Here is a 19368-nt window from a genome sequence, read left to right on the forward strand (position 1 = left end):
TTTCTCAGCCTTTTCACTCTCAATGTGCTAAAACGGCGTCATTGTAAACTGTTTGAGGCAACGCATGAACGGGTCATTGCGTTAATTGTGTCAAATATTTTAACGTGATTAATTAAAAAAAATAATTCCCACCCGTTAACGCGATAAATTTGACAGCACTAGTTTTAAGTCATGACTCTTTTCTTTCTTTTTTTCTCCTTTTTTTTTCCAAATCACATTGCCATTGCAGCAGCTTAGCAATGGTTGTGACTCGTCATGCAACTCCAGGCCTTCCATCTGTCACACAAAAGAGCACACATGTTCTGTTTAGCCTGTTTTGAATTTACAGCAAAAATAAAATCTTGTCTTTCACCAGAAAAATTGTGAATCTAGTAAACAACACACTGATGATGTCAATACATTTATGATGCATGAAAGCTGTAAAATTGGCAACGAAATACATGTATTGAATTTGGATTTTAGGCTTTCAAACAAATACGTGAATGCGCAAAGGCCGTAATTTTCACTTTCTCCAAATAAATCAATGAAACCACATTGCTTTTCTCAATTTGTAACAACAGCAAACGTTTATTTTTTTCTCATGCAGTTGCAAACAAAGCTCTCCTTTGTTCGAACCAGATTTTCATCTTATAATGGGATTAATCTCTTCAGTAACAGGCAGAGCGAGGCATGAAGGATAATTCCACATTGCAGCCTAAATGATGACATTTCACTAAATTTCACATATAGATGTATTTTAAGATGTTATTGGATATTTTCGGTTTTATGAATCTGAAATGGTTTTATTTAATTGACATACGCTCACGCAGAAATAAAACAGGATTACAGGAAATATATTTTGAAAATCAATTCATAAATAATAAAGAATTGTTGAAAACAGTGGTACAGTAGAAAACAAACATGCATTCCTTTGACATGAGGCAACCTATACTTACATACTGCTAAAGTAGTTCATGGTGAAGCAGTTTTAAACTTAGAAATTTATAGGGATGAATGTGCTGTTCAATGCATCGGTGCTCATTCCTATAGATGTAAAACCCTTTTAGAGGGCAAAAAACTCCTAAATAAACAAGTTGGAAAAGGTATAATATCCTACGGTAATGAAAAATGCTCATAATTATTCGGAAGTATGAAATTAAAGTTCTCCCTTTTGTTAAAAAAACTATGACCAGTTTTCAGTGAGCATCAGGGTTTAATGAAGGTCAAAATGTTCTTTCACCTCCACCCATTGTGCAGCAGCTAATCTACTGTGTTTAATTCTTAACACTTACTGGAATGCATGCCGCAGTTTGGTCCTAACACTGCATCAGCACCAGCAAATCTGGACCTTGTTACCTGACTTGAAGGCAGAATAGGAGGCAGAAGACGTTTCTTTGGACTGCTGCGGTTGTTGGTTTTCACTAAGTAGGCACAATGAACCACAGCAAGGATGAATTTGAACCTTTTGAATATTCCTACTATGATTATGCTGACTGGTACTCCAATGATCCAGAGCCAACAAAGCCTCCCAAAGAGTAAGTATAACCCTTAATCTTCAATTCTTAAAATAGAGGGATGACATGTGGTCTTTCATTTAATCGTACTGTAAGATAGTATAAAAACATTGGTTATTTGTGATCTACAGTTTTTCTCAAATAGTTGATTTGCTTGTATTTTTTTCTGTAGAGTTATCTCACCTTGTGACCCAACAGCGAGCGATGCCATCTTTCACATATGCATACTGTCTATATCTGTAAGTACACATTGAATGTATTGTGTTGAAATGTAAAACAATATATCCCCATAGCTGTGGAAATATGTACTGAGCAACAAAGAAATGATGATAACATGAACAGAGAAAGAACAAATTAGTTAATGAGGACAAATGACATAATAAACCTTATCTGTATGTGTTGTTTTTGATGAGACAGAAAGCTTTAATGCCAACAAGAGCTGTTTCTTGGGCTGGCACAAACACAAATAATTCCCCATGAACCATTCTTGACATTAAACATTACTCTAAAAATGACGTTGGATGGGGAATATTATAAATTGTCTGTCATCTTGAATTTTCTATTGTTTACATTTCTCTATATTGGTTTGTTCAGTCTCTTTTGACATCCAAGTGCTCATCTTGACCTTTTCACCTTGTGTCATAATAATACGCAGAGGTTGAAAAAAAACAAAACAAAAACAACCTACATTGATTAATATAAAAATATACATATATCTATTTTCATTAGGAAAAATAAATACTCAAGAACGTACAGATACATAAAAAGATCTGTTTAAGACAGGAATAATGTATATGTAATTAGTAAGACTTTAATTCCATTCTATCTGTTCACTTTTATCACTCTTACTTACTTCTATGCAGTGGTGCGGGAAGTGGGGTGCTTCAGCACCCCCTAGTGTTGGGGAAAAGGTGTTTTGGTAGATTATTTTTTGTTGTTGTTGTGGTTAAAATCAATAAATATTGAAACAATAGAGAATTTAACTTTGGGGGTTAAATATAATAATAATAATAATAATTTGTGTTAAAGAATTTTTTGTTAATAATATGGTCACCACCTGACACCTTGCTTGCTACCAGGTCACGTTGAATAAGGCGCTATTGGAAAAGTCAACTGTTGACAGAGGAAGCGTTAACATGGCACAAAAACGCATTACCGATTTTTTCTGTACAAAAACGGCGAAATTTTCTAAAATTCAATTCGAGGTTGAAAATGAAGATGATGTCCATTGGTGTCTTCACATAGGTAAGACATGCTTGCATTGTAGCCATAATATTGTTTGCTGTTGCTGTTGAGCTGGCGCTGCGCAGAGCACTGTTGGATATTCGTGTGCAATTTATTTTAGTGTTGTGAAACTGAGGCTTATTGGACCTTTTTGTTTTTCAATGCGTTCATGTGTCATTGCGCTATCTAGCTGCATTGATTTAGTTTATAATACAGGAGCGCTTTTATTTCCAATACAAAAACTCAAAACACACTCTGTAAGTGAAATAGAACGCTGTCTTTGTAGTAGCCTAGTAGTAGTACGTAAACTATCCAGCATGCATGTGTACTTTCATTGTGCACGTCTTGTATGGAGAAAACGTGCGAGCATGACAAATTTAGACCAAAATGGCTGTTTTTAGATGGGAAACACTAAAAAAGATCATCAGCACCCCCTGCTGTGAGTGACTTCCATCGCCCCTGTTTTTATGTGAGAATCAGTTCAATTCTACACATGTACAATCAAACAAGCAAGCATTGAGACACATGCAGGCCCATGCTGTACTCAGCCTAGGGACATCATTAGTACAAAATAGGTATCCATGGGGTATAAAAACAGTATGTAAATATACAGTATCTTTACATGAAACAGCAATGCCTGAACATTATGGATGCAAATACGCTATTTAAATCCTGTGAGCAGTATAGGACCGACAAATATATCTTGTTGGATACCTACTCATCGGCCCATTAAATAACAATGTTTCAGAATAAAAATGTTGTTATTTTGCTGTTGTTGGACGTTTGTTCTTTAATGGCGTCAGATATCAGGTGAAACCATAATAAACTGCTGAGGGCTGGGACACTGTTACACTTGTTTGAATAACAGTCTCTATGCATTTACACAATCATACTTTAGGTAATTAGTTGAGAATTACACATGAGGTTCGACCTTACTAATGAGGTATTAGATAATCCAGGCGGAGTAGGCAGAAGTAGCCTTGAACTTTGCTCGGTTCAGGACTACAGTGTGGATATTGTAGATTGTTTTTTCCAAATATTAATACTGTGTTTATTGATTTAATGACATGGCTTTGACCAGCAATTTTGGTTTTCCATCTAAATTAAACTCGAATTAAACTACCCTAAAAAAAAGTACCTTTACCCCATGAGTAACCACCCACCCACCATCCGTTTAAACTCATAATTGTCATCTGCGCACACCACAGTCAGTCATAATCCAACTGCTACCATTGGCAAGACCAGAGAGCTTTCGAAAGACACCAGAGAAAAAGTTGTAGAGCTCCATAAAGCTGGACAAGGCTATGGGACAATTGGAAAGCAGCTTGGTGACAATAATTCAACAGTTGCAGCATTTGTTTGAAAATGGAAAAGGCTAAACATGACTAATAGTCTACCTCAGACTGGGGCCGCATATAAAATCTCTCCTTGTGAGGCATCACTCATGAATAGAAGAGTAAGGGCTCAGCCTAGAACTACGTGGCAGGAGTAGGTCAATGACCTGAAGAGAGCTGGATGCACCGTTTCGAAAGCTACCGTCAGTAGAACACTACGATGCAATGTTTTAAAATCATGTATTGCTCAGACGGTTCCACTGTTGAAAGCAGTACATGTAAAGGTCCGTCTAAAGTTTGCCAGGGACCATCTGAATGATAAAGATGGGTCATGGGAGAAAGTCATGTGGTCAGATGAGACCAAAGCAGAACTTTTGATGCAAAATTTACCTGCCGTGTGTGGAGGAAAAAGAAGGATGAGTACATTCCCAAGAACACCATCCCCACTGTGAAGTATGAGGGTGGAAACCCCATGCTTTGGGGCTGCTTTTCGGCAGAGGGGACAGGACGACTGTACTGTATAAAGCAGAGTATGACTGGTGAAATCTATCATCAGATTTTAAGTCCACAACCTCCTTCCCTCAGTCAGAGACTTGAAGATGAGTCGTGGCTGGATCTTCCAACATGACAATGATCCCAAGCACACAGCCAAGCTGACCAAGGAGTGGCTGCGTAAAAAGCATCTCAATGTTCTGGAGTGGCCTAGCCAGTCTCCAGACCTCAAGCCAACAAAAATCTTTGGATATAGCTGAAACTTCGTGTTTCTCAACCACAGCCCCGAAACCTGGCAGATCTAGAAAAGATTTGTGTGGCGGAATGGCCCTGTTTCCATATGTCAAAACCTGGTAAAGAACTGCAGAAAGCGTCTGACCTCTGTAATTGTAAACAAAGGCTTCTGCACTAAATAATAGCACTGATTTTCTCAGGGGTACAAATACTTGTGAACCCAGTAAATTACAAATAAATTATTGAAAAAAGTCATGTAATGTGAGAATGTCAGGATTTTTCTAGATTATGTGGAAATGCATCTATGATTGAAATTTCAGACATCTACCTATTTTTTAAGTGGGTGAACTTGCAAAATCACAAGCGGTACAAATATTTTTGCTCCTCACTGTATAGAGCAATAATTGCTAGTGTTTGTTTTTTCTGACCAAAATAGTGACTTGCCATATAAAGGGTTAAAATTCTTAAGTGTCAAATTATTATTATTATTTTTAATCAAAATTAGTCTTTCTCTAAAAAGGGTTGAAATGTTAAAGTGTCCTATGTGTTAACTTTTGAATAGCAGTCCACTGTAGTGACCACTGTCCCTGAGAGGGTTAACCATTCTCCTGTTCATAATTTTTGCTCGTCCAACGATGACCTATAATAATGTTGGGATTTCCAGAGCCTACAAAAGATTTTAAATGAAATAAAGTGAACGAAAAAAATCAAATCAAATCTCAAATCAGAAGCAACAGTTTTCTAAAGTGTCCTGATAGATGGTCAAGTGAAGTGATCAGAAGTCTTCCTTTAATCCCTCCAGTTGGTGATCATGTTAATTCTGGCAACTCTTAGCAGAAAAAATAAACTCTGCCAAGGATTTGCAAGAGGATCCTCCAGCATCTTTAGGTGAGTTCTCTACTCAATTAGTGTTTGATATCCGATTATAAGTTTGTTTGACGTGTTGATGCCCCTGTGTGATCTCATAGTCCAACCAACTTCCTGGATCAGACACAGAGGAAAGAGGTGGTGATGGCTGTGTTTGGACTTGTGTTCAGCAAGCTGGCTGTGCTTGTTATAGCACCTGATCCCCTGCCTTTTTCCAAAGACACGCCACCTGAACTCAAAGGTGAAGATTTGCAGTGGGAAGAAAATATGTTAAACAGCATGTGATTGAGTGGTTCACACATTCAGTGCACAACTCTTGGGTTGTGGGTTTGAATCCTGGCTCCATCCTGTGTGGATTCCAACAATCTTGGAATTGAAGACTCTAAATTATGTTTCTTGATATATGACTCGCAGTTTCTTGCAGAACCATTTCCGGATGCTCCCAGAATGGATCTAGCTCTAAGTTAATTCGGCTGCGAATCTAATGAGGATAAGCATTCAAGAAAATTGATTGATATTTACTGTTGAAACAAAATTAATGGGATTCATGACCTTTACACGTATAGGAACGGGAAAATTTAACTGAAAACGCTCTGTCTCACTCTTTCCACTGGGCCTTGACAGGTGTACTGCAGTTGACCAGGATAAAAATACAATGAACAATAGAACTAAATATTAACTCTTTATTAACAAAAAGCAGATTGTTTTCATATTATGAATTATGTTGCCAACAAAGATTTTTTTGTTCTGATTTCCATGTTTGTTTAGAGTTCATGAAGATAATCGCCATCTTCTACTATCCAGTTCTCTACTACCCTTTGATGCTTTGTAGCACTTTGCAGCTCAAAGCTGGTTATGTGTTTGGGACCCTGCTATCTGTCATTCATTTTGGTATCCAGCTGTGGCAGAAATTGGATTGTCCAAAGACCCCAGAGGTACTGAGTATTTTAAAAAAGTTTGTTTTCCCTACAAATATATTCAGCATTTTACTCGCATGTGTATGTCTCCCCTTTCTTTTGACAGCTATATAAGTTCTACTCTTTGCTTGCAAGTTTGCCTCAGCTATCCTGCCTTGCCTATCTTTGTATTCAGTTTCCTTTGATGTTTTTTAGAGGAACAAAGACTGAACAGGTGAGAATTGTTTTTCAATGGTTTTTCAATGTTTGCCAAATGAGGTAGTGTGCTGGAAGTGGAAAAAAGTGGCAAACATAGCATTCGTGTTTACAGTAAAAGATTTTTGTGAGCAGACTAAATGTAACTCAGCATCTTTGAACCAAGGGCGTAGGTTTGGTCTCAACGTTGGTAGGGATGATATAACAGCATAACCTGCATCAGGGCAACATTTCTCAAGAATATGAATCTAATTAATTGATAGACTAAATTATCAATGCAAAATAAATCTGTATTGACCTATACTAACTTTCATGCATATTGGTTCAGGTGATATACCTTTCGATTCAAACTTTTGTTTCAAAAACTACTAAAGTAACATTTTGAACACTTCCAGATTAAAAGTTTGGATTTTACTAGAAACTTTAATTTATTATTTGAACATAAATTATATTAGCATACACAAAAATACAAACTTGTTAATAATCGCTTAACTATCCGGAAATGCAAAAAAAATAAAAAAATAAATAAATAAAATATAATAAAATAAAAATCTCAAGACTACCCAACATTGTCTGTCTAAATCAATAAATAAATAAAACATAACTGAAAAATAACTTCTTTGTCAGGGAATACCAAACATAAATAAAAATGGAGACTTCCCTCTGGTAAAACACCACTGTTTTCGTCCACAAGCTCAGCCAAACTACAAAAAAAAAAAAAAAAAAAAAATTAACCTACATACAGTGGTACCTTGACATACGATCACTTCGACACACCATCTTTTCGAAATTAATAAATTTTGACTCGCCATTTGTTTCTACATCCGACGACATGCTCGAAATACAGCATGACAGCACCTCAGACAAACGCACGGCGGATTTTCTTGAGAGAGAAATCAACACAGGTTTCAAAAAGGTTGGTAAAGGTGGTGAAACAAGGAAAAAGGTTACGCTTACCTTTCAATGAAGATGCAAATTATAGAAAAATATGAGCGTAGGGTGCACATCCGTGAACTGGCTCAACAATACATCTCCATGGTCCTCCTCCGACCACCGTTTGCCAGTCTTTATAAGTTAAGCTGACAAATATTGTGGTAACATTGCTAAAGAAATCGCCAGCTTTGTCACGGTTTTATCATTTACTTCACAACTTATTCAACACAAAACTCCTACAGTCCGGCGCAATCGACGGTGTTCACAAGACAACATTGAAAGTGAAAGTGAAACTCTCAAGCTCACCGCTCTCTGTCTCTGTCACGTCAGCCACGCAGTGCGTTCAGATACAGCAAAAAACGTCCGCCACATTAGAACCCGATTCGTTACATTATTACAGGAATTAATATTATTATTATTATTATTATTATTATTATTATTATATTTACCGATTTTTATTTATAATTTATTTGTTTTGCTATGTGTAATTGCCATTTGTAATAGTACCAGCAGTATTTATTAAGGATTTAGTGTACGTTTTTGGGCTTTGGAACAAATTAATGGAATTCTAATGTATTCCAATGGGAAAATCCTGCTCGACATACGACCATTTCGACTTACAAACAAGGTCCTGGAACGAATTAACTTTGTATGTATAGGTACCACTGTACAATTGAAAATTGACTGACTCACACAGACTTGGGAGCTCTCTCGCTAAGCAGTTTCTTGCTCACGTTTTTCTGGTTCTATAGTTTCCAGCAGAGTTCACTATATTTCTCACAGTTTAATGGACGTTAACAGCAGAAAACTCAGACAGGAGGACAATTCTCTCTCAGCAGCTTCCTAATCGAGTTTTGTAGGTTAGCAACTTTACACAGTTTAATTTTATGCTAACTCTTATGCAGGTCGGACATTCATTAGCAAAGTTAAAGGTTTGTTCCCCACCTTCACAACATTGACGTCTTTGTACATTACTTACTGTGGCTGCTACTGCTGCTTGCTGACCGAAAAAAAAAACAAAAAACTTCTAATATCCCTCCTTTACATAATTTTGTCGAGGCTGTGCATGTGTGTGTGTGTGTGTGTGTGGGGGGGGGGGGTGCACAAGTCAACAGCCAATCAAACATGCATATGGACCGGCACATTTAGCAAGTGAAAATGGGAAAATGTAAAGCCTGAGTTATGCTCCCACGTTGCGGTGACAGCGCAGCGACTACGGCGTCATTTGACAGTCGATGGTTCTCCGGTCAGGTGACACGTTGCTCTGTAATTCACCGCCAAGCCACTAGAGGGGTGTTTTGTTATGTTTGAACGGTGTTGGGGCATTCTTGTTGACTTTGTCTTATCTAGTTTAACGGAAAAAAAATAAACAATGCAAGATGAAACGCTTGAATGTGGATCTTCAACTCATCAATATTGAATAAATGTTGATCATACAAATGTTGAGGCGCAGACGATGCAGGAGACGGTTTGGAGGCGGTCTGTCCAACTTTTGATGCCGCATAGAGAGTTTTAGCCTCGGGTGAAAACCAGCTAGCTGTGGCGGCAAGCTTCAAACTGGCGTCGAGCACTGCGTCCAGCGTTTTGTCCAAGGTCTGCAAAGCCCTCCACCCCGATTTGTTTGATGTGCTCTACAACCAGCAAGTGGGAAGCCGTAGCAGATTTCTGGCATCTACGGAACTTCCCAAACTGCGCTGGAAGCCTTGATTTTAACGTTATGATTAAAAGCACCAAGGCACTCTCAATCAGTGATGATGTATCGTGTGTGAACAGTCTGTTGTTGAAAATTAAACATCAAAACAACTGTTTTGACACCAAACCTGTGCTTTGTTCTTCATATACTTGAAGTGTGACACGTAAATAAGTCACAGACTCACAGCAAACATATGTACACAATAAATGATGAAGTGCACCAACCAAAAATACGACGTAAAGTGATAAAAAGCTGGCAGTTTTTGGCTGCCGCTTCATGTGGCCATTTGATTCCGAACACACACGTCTCGGTGGTTCTTCCATTTAAAAAAAAAAATTAAATCGCTGACCTCGCCATTTGGCAATCTTTATGATGTCTTGACGAGACTTGCTCTTCGATGATAGAAAAATAATGTTTTACAATGGCGGTGATTTCGCGCTGAACCGGAAACAACCGTCTGAGCGGCCCAATCACAGTCCATTTCCGCCACGTCATATGCGTTGACGTGGCGCTAGGGTTTGAAAAATCAATAGGACCGCGTCAGGCTTTGGCGCAGGGTCGTAAATCGGGTCTTCCTTGACGGCGCAGGTCTGACGCGGAAGCATAACTCGGCCTTAAGTCTGAACATAATGAATTCACTTAATAATGGTAGGGTCAATTCTATCCTTATAACATCTGTGAAGACAATCTATATGACCTATTTAACAGAACCAATAATACAATGCAAATAAGGTTGCTTAAAAGTTGGTGAGGACAATTTTAGCATCCTAAAAAATTGGTCGTGCTATGTCTCTACCGTCCCCATGCAAACCTACACCCTTGCTTTGAACATGTTACTGTATACATTAAATGTGATGTTTAGTATTTATCACATGCACCATGGACATGAATAAAACACGGTTTTGTTTCGACTGTAGTGTTTGTAAAAAATGGCTGGTTGGAAGAATTGAAATGAAAAAAAACAAAAAAACTTTTCAGTGTAGTTTAAAAACTTTTAAATTAAAAAGGCACCACTAACTACTATTTATTTCTCTCCCAGGATCTTGACAGTAGTTACTACAGCGACTATGTGAAATCACTTTTGAAGAAGTCTCCTGTCGTTAGGTGGCTACAAACTATTTGCTTGTTGAGTATTCTAGTCCATGACTACAATAATTCATATTGAAGGCAATGTATGTTTTTAGGGGCCAAATGACAAGTAATTGTCTTCTTTAATTCACCTTTACATTCAACAACCTGCTGAATTTCCAATGAGTTGTGAATCTGTGTTTCTGTTTAAACATTGCAGCTCCTCATTGTCTGACAAAACCACACTGATGAAGAGACTACTTCAAGTGCCTAAAAGTTACATTTATATTCCAGATAAAGGTGTGGGCATATTGAAGTTCACATCACGCCATAGACTTGATCAAACACACAGTGGGGCAAATAAGTATTTAGTCAACCACTAATTGTGCAAGTTCTCCCACATGAAAATATGAGAGGCTTGTAATTGTCAACATGGGTAAACCTCAACCATGAGAGACAGAATGTGAAAAAAAAAAACAGAAAATCACATTGTTTGATTTTTAAAGAATTTATTTGCAAATCATGGTGGAAAATAATTATTTCGTCAATACCAAAAGTTCATTTCAATACTTTGTTATGCACCCTTTGTTGGCAATAACAGAGGCCATACGTTTTCTTTACTCTTCACAAGCTTTTCACACACTGTTGCTGGTATTTTGGCCCATTCCTCCATGCAGATCTCCTCTAGAGCAGTAATGTTTTGGGGCTGTCGTTGGGCAATGCGGACTTTCAACTCCCTCCACAGATTTTCTATGGGGTTGAAATCTGGAGACTGGCTAGGCCACTCTAGGACCTTGAAATGCTTCTTACGAAGCCACTCCTTGGTTGCCCTGGCTGTGTGTTTGGGATCATTGTCATGCTGAAAGACCCAGCTACGTCTCATCTTCAATGCCCTTGCTGTTGGAAGGAGATTTTCACTCAAAATCTCTCGAAACATGGCCCCATTCATTCTTTCCTTTACACAGATAAGTCGTCCTGGTCCCTCTGCAGAAAAAAACAGCCCCAAAGCATGATGTTTCCACCCCCATGCTTCACAGTGGGTATGGTGTTCTTCGGATGCAATTTAGTATTCTTTCTCCTCCAAACACGAGAACCTTGTGTTTCAACCAAAAATTCTATTTTGGTTTCATCTGACCATAACACATTCTCCCAGTCCTCTTCTGGACCATCCAAATGCTCTCCAGCGAACCGCAGACGGGCCTGGACGTGTACTTTCAGCAGGGGGACACGTCTGGCAGTGCAGGATTTGAGTCCCTGGCGGCACATTGTGTTACTGATAGTAGCCTTTGTTACTGTGGTCCCAGCTCTCTGTAGGTCATTCACTAGCTCCCCCGTGTGGTTCTGGGATTTTTGCTCACCGTTCTTGTTATCATTTTGACGCCACGTGGTGAGATCTTGCATGGAGCCCCAGATCGAGGGAGATTATCAGTGGTCTTGTATGTCTTGCATTTTCTAATAATTGCTCCCACAATTGATTTCTTTACACCAAGCGCTTTACCTATTGCAGATTCAGTCTTCCCAGCCTGGTGCAGGTCTAAAAAAATTTCTCTGGTGTCCTTTGACAGCTCTTTGGTCTTGGCCGTAGTGGAATTTGGAGTGTGACTGACTGAGGTTGTGGACAGGTGTCTTTTAAACCGATAATGAGTTAAAACAGGTGCCGTTAATACAGGTAACGAGTGGAGCCTCGTTAGACCTCATTAGAAGAAGTTAGACCTCTTTGACAGCCAGAAATCTTGCTTGTTTGTAGGTGACCAAATAATTATTTTCCACTCTAATTTGCAAATAAATTCTTTAAAAAATCAAACAATGTGATTTTCTGTTTTTTGTTTTTCCACATTGTCTTTCATGGTTGAGGTTTACCCATGTTGACAATTACAGGCCTCTCTAATCTTTTAAAGTAGGAGAACTTGCACAATTGGTGGTTGACTAAATACTTATTTTCCCCACTGTACATTGACATTTTCATTCTCAGCTTTATTTTAATATTGTCTATTTATTGTTTATTTTTATCTCAGCGTTTCGTTTCCCTCTAAAGCTGGCTGTATCGGTATTTGTGGCTTTGGTGGCAATATACCATGTAAGTGGAATATAATATTTCATCATGAGTCTTTTTTTTTTTTTTTAACTGTGTACTCGAAAACTGAAGAGTATTTATTTTGATTTACATATCAATCTTTGTACTTCAATTGTACTATCGTATAGATATATATATTTTAAATCATCTGCTGTGTTCATGTGGATAAATGCAACACAAGAAAAGTGTTAAATTAATGAATACAGGAAACAATCATTTATTAATGGAAATCATTAGTTGATGACCCTATTCACACTACGAGAACAGACTTTCAAGCTTTAAGACCATTCTGTTGGCTCTCAATTATTTCCCCCCCTTTCAGACAGCACTTTTGTTAGTTGTACTGGTCGTCCCAACTCTCCATATTGTTCGTGCCGGTATTGATGAGAATATTGCCTTCCTCTTACTGGGATTTGGGATCATCCTTTCTGATGACAGAATGGAAGTGGTCAAAATCGTCACTTTCTACACTTGGCTGCTGGAAGGTTTGTCACCATTTTGATGAAAATGTACTGTACTCTGAATTGGATCTATACTCACTTTTTAATGTTGTATATATATATTTTATTTTATGTTAGTCTGCTACCTCTGTGCAATGACCCTGTCTTGTGTGGTCAGCCTGCTAATGCTCATGAGGACCATGGTACTTCACAGGTACTGAAATTCTAGTTGTTTTTAACCAAGAAAGAAATGTACACTATCCTAAGCAGTATGTTTCTTCATACAAGCATATGTTTTCTCTAGCTACTCAGCTTCCATGTTCCAAATCATACAGGCCGCATTTATTAGCAACTATGGTAGCTATAGGTGTTAATGTAACGGAGGTTGCTCATTTTTATATACAGTACAGTGCATTCCCTGTGACTGCCCAAATTGTAGTGCGGGTGTCCACCATGTCAGGGCCCAAATTATAAGCTCCAGCTCACCTTTTACCCATATGAGAACAAGCAGTATGCAATCAAACATGAATGGATTGTTACAATATGCGTTGGTATATGACCCTTTCCATCATTTCCTATGGTTTTCTGCTTCAGGTCAAACCTAAGGAGGCTTTACAAAGGAGACATTTACAACCTTTACAACAGCCAGAAGAGCCTTCAGCCATCGAGATCTAGTGTTGTCTGTTGGATGGGCCTGACTGGATACCAAGCTGCCATTATTTGTCTGGGTAAATCTCCAAAACATTTTGCAAATCATCTGTAATGATCATGTTATCCTAATTATTACGTCCAATTGAAGCATTTGAGACTCAACCTTAGCACCATTAGTCAACTTAGTTCAACTTCAAACATTTGATCAGTTATCTAAACATACTCCAATATTTTTTGTGTCAGCACTTTACTTAGTCTGCATTGAAATTCAACTACACTACAACACTAGTAAATATGAATGTAAAAATGTATTATTATTTTTTTTGAATACTGATTTATACCTATTAGATGTTCTCCGGCACCCAAAACACCTGTCAATAGTTTACAATGGTGTAAAACCTCACTATAACTTAAAATGTATATCTGGTACTTCACGTGGTTACACACAAAAAAAATTGGCATATACTCTCTGAAAAACACACACGTATTTATGTCCTGTGATATCTTGGCAGGTATGGTGATCCAGACTGTAGTGTTTTTCATCTGCTTCTTGTTCCTGGTCTTCCTTATTATCATCCCCATCTTTTATGGACGTAATTTAATGGTCTTCGAGATTGCTGGCAAGGCTTGGTGAGTCAGAAAACGTCCATTGACTTTAATCCTTATGATCAGAATTATTCAACATTTAATAAGTTTTGACTTGTGTGGTGGATCAGGCCAGCATGGGTTTCAGTGATCCTGATCACAGTGATTCAGCATGTTGCTGCCAGGTTTGCATTTGTCAAAAAAGACGCTGGCACAAGAGACTTGAATAACAGGTACAGCACAAGTAATTCAGTTTAAAGGAATCCTCATTCTGAATATGTTGAGGTTGATTGCATGACACTTAAAAGTTAATGATAAATGGAAATTGATTATTTTGAATAATCTAAATTGAACTTTTTTGTTTGATTTGCAGGGAAAGTTTATACCTTCTGACATATCTGCTGTTTCTCATTAATACTGTGGTGGGACTGATTGTAGCCATATGGAGAATTGTCATTACTGCACTTTTCAACATTGTGCATCTTGGTCGGGCGGATATCAGTCTACTGCATCACACTGCAGAAGCATATGACCCAGGTATAAATAGTAAAACTCTTTTAACAATTTATGGCTTCCAGAGCTCTGAAAAACATTGGCTTTTTGTTGCAGTAAGGTTCCCTAAATATTACAATTGTTAGGCTTTGATTTTTAAAAAAATGTTTTTTGTTGGTTAAATATATGGTTGGGATTGAGATTCCCCACAAAAAAAAAGATTTAAAAAAAAAAAGTTTAATACACTAGCACTGATCAATGCCATTGTGACTTTTGATCTTCCTCAGCATACCACTACTACACAAACTTTCTGAAGGTGGAGGTGTCCCAAGCACACCCTGTGATGAAAGCTTTCTGTGGGTTGCTGCTGGATTTAATGGTCGAAGATGGCCGCGCAGGCCAAAAAATTCGAGACGCGGAGGAAGGTATACAAACTGTCACACAACTGCACTCAATATTTGTATTCTAATATTTCCCTCCCATTTAATGAGACAGCAGCACAGTTGGCCATTGTTGGCCTTTCTGCATTTTCAGAGCCCAGTTCCCACTGCAGAGTTCTCAACTCATGAAAATTGTTGAGTGAGACTGTGTGAGTGTGTACATACAGTGGGGCAAATAAGTATTTAGTCAACCACCAATTGTCTTCTACTTGAAAAGATTAGAGAGGCCTGTAATTGTCAACATGGGTAAACCTCAACCATGAGAGACAGAATGTGAAAAAAAAAAACAGAAAATCACATTGTTTGATTTTTAAAGAATTTATTTCCAAATTAGAGTGGGAAATAAGTATTTGGTCACCTACAAACAAGCAAGATTTCTGACTGTCAAAGAGGTCTAACTTCTTCTAACGAGGTCTAACGAGGCTCCACTCGTTACTTGTATTAATGACACCTGTTTTAACTCATTATCGGTATAAAAGACACCTGTCTACAACCTCAGTCAGTCACACTCCAAACTCCACTATGGCTAAGACCAAAGAGCTGTCGAAGGACACGAGAGACAAAATTGTAGACCTGCACCAGGCTGGGAAGACTGAATCTACAATAGGTAAAACGCTTGGTGTAAAGAAATCAACTGTGGGAGCAATTATCAGAAAATGGAAGACATACAAGACCACTGATAATCTCCCTCGATCTGGGGCTCCACGCAAGATCTCACCCCGTGGCGTCAAAATGATAACAAGAACAGGGAGCAAAAATCCCAGAACCACACGGGGGACCTAGTGAATGACCTACAGAGAGCTGGGACCACAGTAACAAAGGCTACTATCAGTAACACAATGCGCTGCCAGGGACTAAAATCCTGCACTGCCAGGCGTGTCCCCCTGCTGAAGCCATTACACATCCAGGCCTGTCTGCGGTTCACTAAAGAGCATTTAGATGATCCAGAAGAGGACTGGGAGAATGTTTTATGGTCAGATGAAACCAAAATAGAACTTTTTGGTAGAAACACAGGTTCTCGTGTTTGGAGGAGAAGGAATACTGAATTGCATCTGAAGAATACCACACCCACTGTGAAGCATGGGGGTGGAAACATCATGCTTTGAGGTTGTTTTTCTGCAAAGGGACCAGGACTACTGATCTGTGCAAAGGAAAGAATGAATGGGGCCATGTATTGAGAGATTTTGAGTGAAAATCTCCTTCCATCAGCAAGGGCATTGAAGTTGAGACGTGGCTGGGTCTTTCAGCATGACAATGATCCCAAACACACAGTCAGGGCAACAAAGGAGTGGCTTCGTAAGAAGCATTTCAAGGTCCTGCAGTGGCCTAGCCAGTCTCCAGATCTCAACCCCATAGAAAATCTGTGGAGGGAGTTGAAAGTCCGTGTTGCCCAACGAGAGCCCCAAAACACCACTGCTCTAGAGGAGATCTGCATGGAGGAACGGGCCAAAATACCAGCAACACTGTGTGACAAGCTTGTGAAGAGTTACAGAAAACGTTTGGCCTCCGTTATTGCCAACAAAGGGTACATAACAAAGTATTGAGATGAACTTTTTGTAGTGACTAAATACTTATTTTCCACCATGATTTGCAAATAAATTCATTAAAAATCAAACAATTTTCTGTTTTCTTTTTTTTCCACATTCTGTCTCTCATGGTTGAGGTTTACCCATGTTGACAATTACTGAGAGGAAAATAAATGGAGGCTGAAAAGGCCATAAGAGATTGCAAACTTCTCTAAAATGTACTTATTCATGTCAATGGGTTAGGTTATGAGGTTATGTAAAATAATTCTGACCTTAATTGTACATGTCTTATTGTTAGAATATTGTCATCATTTTTATCATTATAACTGGTGACATTCATTTTTATTTGTTTTGCTTGAATACACTGCATAATACAACTGTAATTCAATGTTAATTATACACTATTATCCACATGCATATTTTCTAGCTTAGATAGCTAGATTAGCGTACACCAGGTTCGAGCCAGACAAGGCATATTTTTCATTAGAAGAAATCAAACAACCACCCAAAAAAAGGCAGGTCATTTAATGTATGTACATTCTGAGATCTAGATCTTGCAATCGTTTTGCCAATCAGGAGATGTAGCTACCATGGATTGTTGAGCAAAGATACATTATTGTAAGTAGATAATTTCACTTACAATGAGGTGGATTTGAACAATTTTCTGTGACACCCTTGAAAATCTCTGATAGCTCACTAATTTTGCAGATACGTTACCGCCTTAAGTGTGTTCACAGACCCTTTGACACTCAAATAACGATGTTATGTCCTAATAGTATACTTTCATGATTTCAGGGATCCAGGAGAACTTGAAGAACAGGTCGACTAGTAGTCGCAGGATTCGCTATCGTTGGCAGCTGGTGTACACACTGGTCAACAACCCCTCACTTTTAGGTTCTAGGAAGCACTTCCAGACAATGCAGAGCTTGGAGAGCATCTTGAATGGCAGCCCAAAACGCAGCAAGCAAATGAGCAGCAAGAGGGAAGTAGGAAAAGCATCTGCCACTGTGCCGAATCCATCCAGTGAGAAGCAAGATAAAAATGATTGAAATTCCATTACTGCTCTTTTCAGCAAGTTTGGCAATGTTTTTTGAGTAAATTGATTTGATTTTGCATGAGTGAAGCAAAATATTGTGGAGATTAGTATTAAGTGAAGCCTTAAATGATACTCCGAACAAGAAAAAAGTCATATGGTTGGATCAAGAGCACGCTGGCTTAGACAAGTGTACAAAAACCACATACCATGTTTCTCTAAAAGTGTACATATTACTACAGTACATTAACATCTCTAACTTACATTATTATTAATTTTCTGCAATGAACACAACTTGCAAAGCTGTTGCTTTTTTACAAATAAATGCGGTGGATATCGGTGTTAGGATACCACTACCGATACATTCATGGCAAACATTGTTATAGTTATTGATGTTATCGTACTATTTAGAAAAATGTTAACACACACTAAAATATGTGTTTATCCAGTTATTCCCTCATTTAAAATAGAGAATTCATATTATTGTTTTTTCCCTGAAAATTCCCAGTAAAATGTTGTTTACACTCTTCATGATTCACTCAAATGATGCATTTGGAATCTTGAAATGCTGTTTTTCCTGATCATCCAGAACTATACTCTTCAGCACCTACAGTTCTTATGGCCCATTTCTTCCTTTCCACAGATTTGTTTATCAGCTCTGAAGTAAACGTTATTGGGTTATGACAAAAAAGTAACCACAAAAAATAAATAAATAAAAAAAATCAATTCCCCTTTCTTCTGGTTTTCTGTTTTTGATGATTCATAAGGCATCCTGGTGTGGACGTTGCTTTAGTTGCCACATTTCCAGCCTGCTTAAGCCTATATTTCTTATAGTACATGTAAATGATATACAAGTGTCAGTTGGCCTTTGTGCTGCTAACAAACTCCTTAAGGTCATAAGTCCACAGACCCCTTGTTGTTCCATTTTGACATGCACACACAGCATTTGATCAGGACTGATCAATAGCAGAATGACAACTGGATGAATGAGGTCAAGTTCCATTTTAACAAAACGCTTTGTGTTGAAACAAATGGATTCAAAGTACAGCAAACCTTCAGGTTTTACAGTATTTACACAAAAGATACAATTCCTTAAAATGGACTTAGAAGCTATTGTGTCACTAAATCAGCCCATGTTCAACCTTTAATGAGGGCGGGGGTTATGAAAGGCTATCAATAACTTAAGTGTAAACCATTTTTTTCTTTTTTTAATGGAACTGTTACAGTGGTAAAGATTATGAGGGGAAAATAAATAAAGAAGGCCATAAATACATCTATAAATCCCAGTAATACTGTAGATTAAAACTGAAACAGGTTGAAAGAACCATCATAACATGATCTTGAAAATACACTGGATACATAACACGATTAAGGTAATTTTCGGACTACGGTATTTGGCGCAGCTGACTTTAAGATGCACCCTTCAAATTTCCCAGGAAAGCTATTTGTTCATATATAAGCCACATATGTCTTATTTAAAACTTATTTAAAAGACACCCAACTCATTATCCTGTTAAAATCCACATACATATAAGCCACAGGGTTCAAGGGTGGGGGTTGGGGGGGTAGTAAATTACGGATTACTTTACATTACGGAAATTACTTACTTGTTGTTAATGAACTGACACGATGTAACTGCGGTAAAAACAGTTGCCTGAAATAAAATAGACGAAAAAG

The 19368-nt window shown here is 38.1% G+C and overlaps 1 protein-coding gene across 1 annotated transcript; it reads left to right on the plus strand.

Moving 5' to 3' along the window:
- Nucleotides 1–1298: 1298 nt before the first annotated feature.
- Nucleotides 1299–18480, plus strand: LOC130920498 (receptor for retinol uptake stra6-like). Its single transcript, XM_057843824.1, has 17 exons — nucleotides 1299–1514; nucleotides 1666–1732; nucleotides 5580–5665; nucleotides 5746–5885; nucleotides 6413–6579; nucleotides 6668–6775; nucleotides 10422–10486; nucleotides 10671–10750; nucleotides 12466–12527; nucleotides 12847–13009; nucleotides 13103–13178; nucleotides 13559–13692; nucleotides 14128–14245; nucleotides 14332–14433; nucleotides 14574–14737; nucleotides 14980–15117; nucleotides 17454–18480. Exons 1-17 carry the CDS (start codon nucleotides 1414–1416, stop codon nucleotides 17705–17707), a joined length of 2025 nt encoding a protein of 674 aa, XP_057699807.1. The 5' UTR covers nucleotides 1299–1413; the 3' UTR covers nucleotides 17708–18480.
- The last annotated feature ends 888 nt before the right edge of the window (nucleotides 18481–19368 follow it).

Source organism: Corythoichthys intestinalis, chromosome 1 (assembly GCF_030265065.1).
Source record: "Corythoichthys intestinalis isolate RoL2023-P3 chromosome 1, ASM3026506v1, whole genome shotgun sequence".
Lineage (NCBI taxonomy): Eukaryota > Metazoa > Chordata > Actinopteri > Syngnathiformes > Syngnathidae > Corythoichthys > Corythoichthys intestinalis.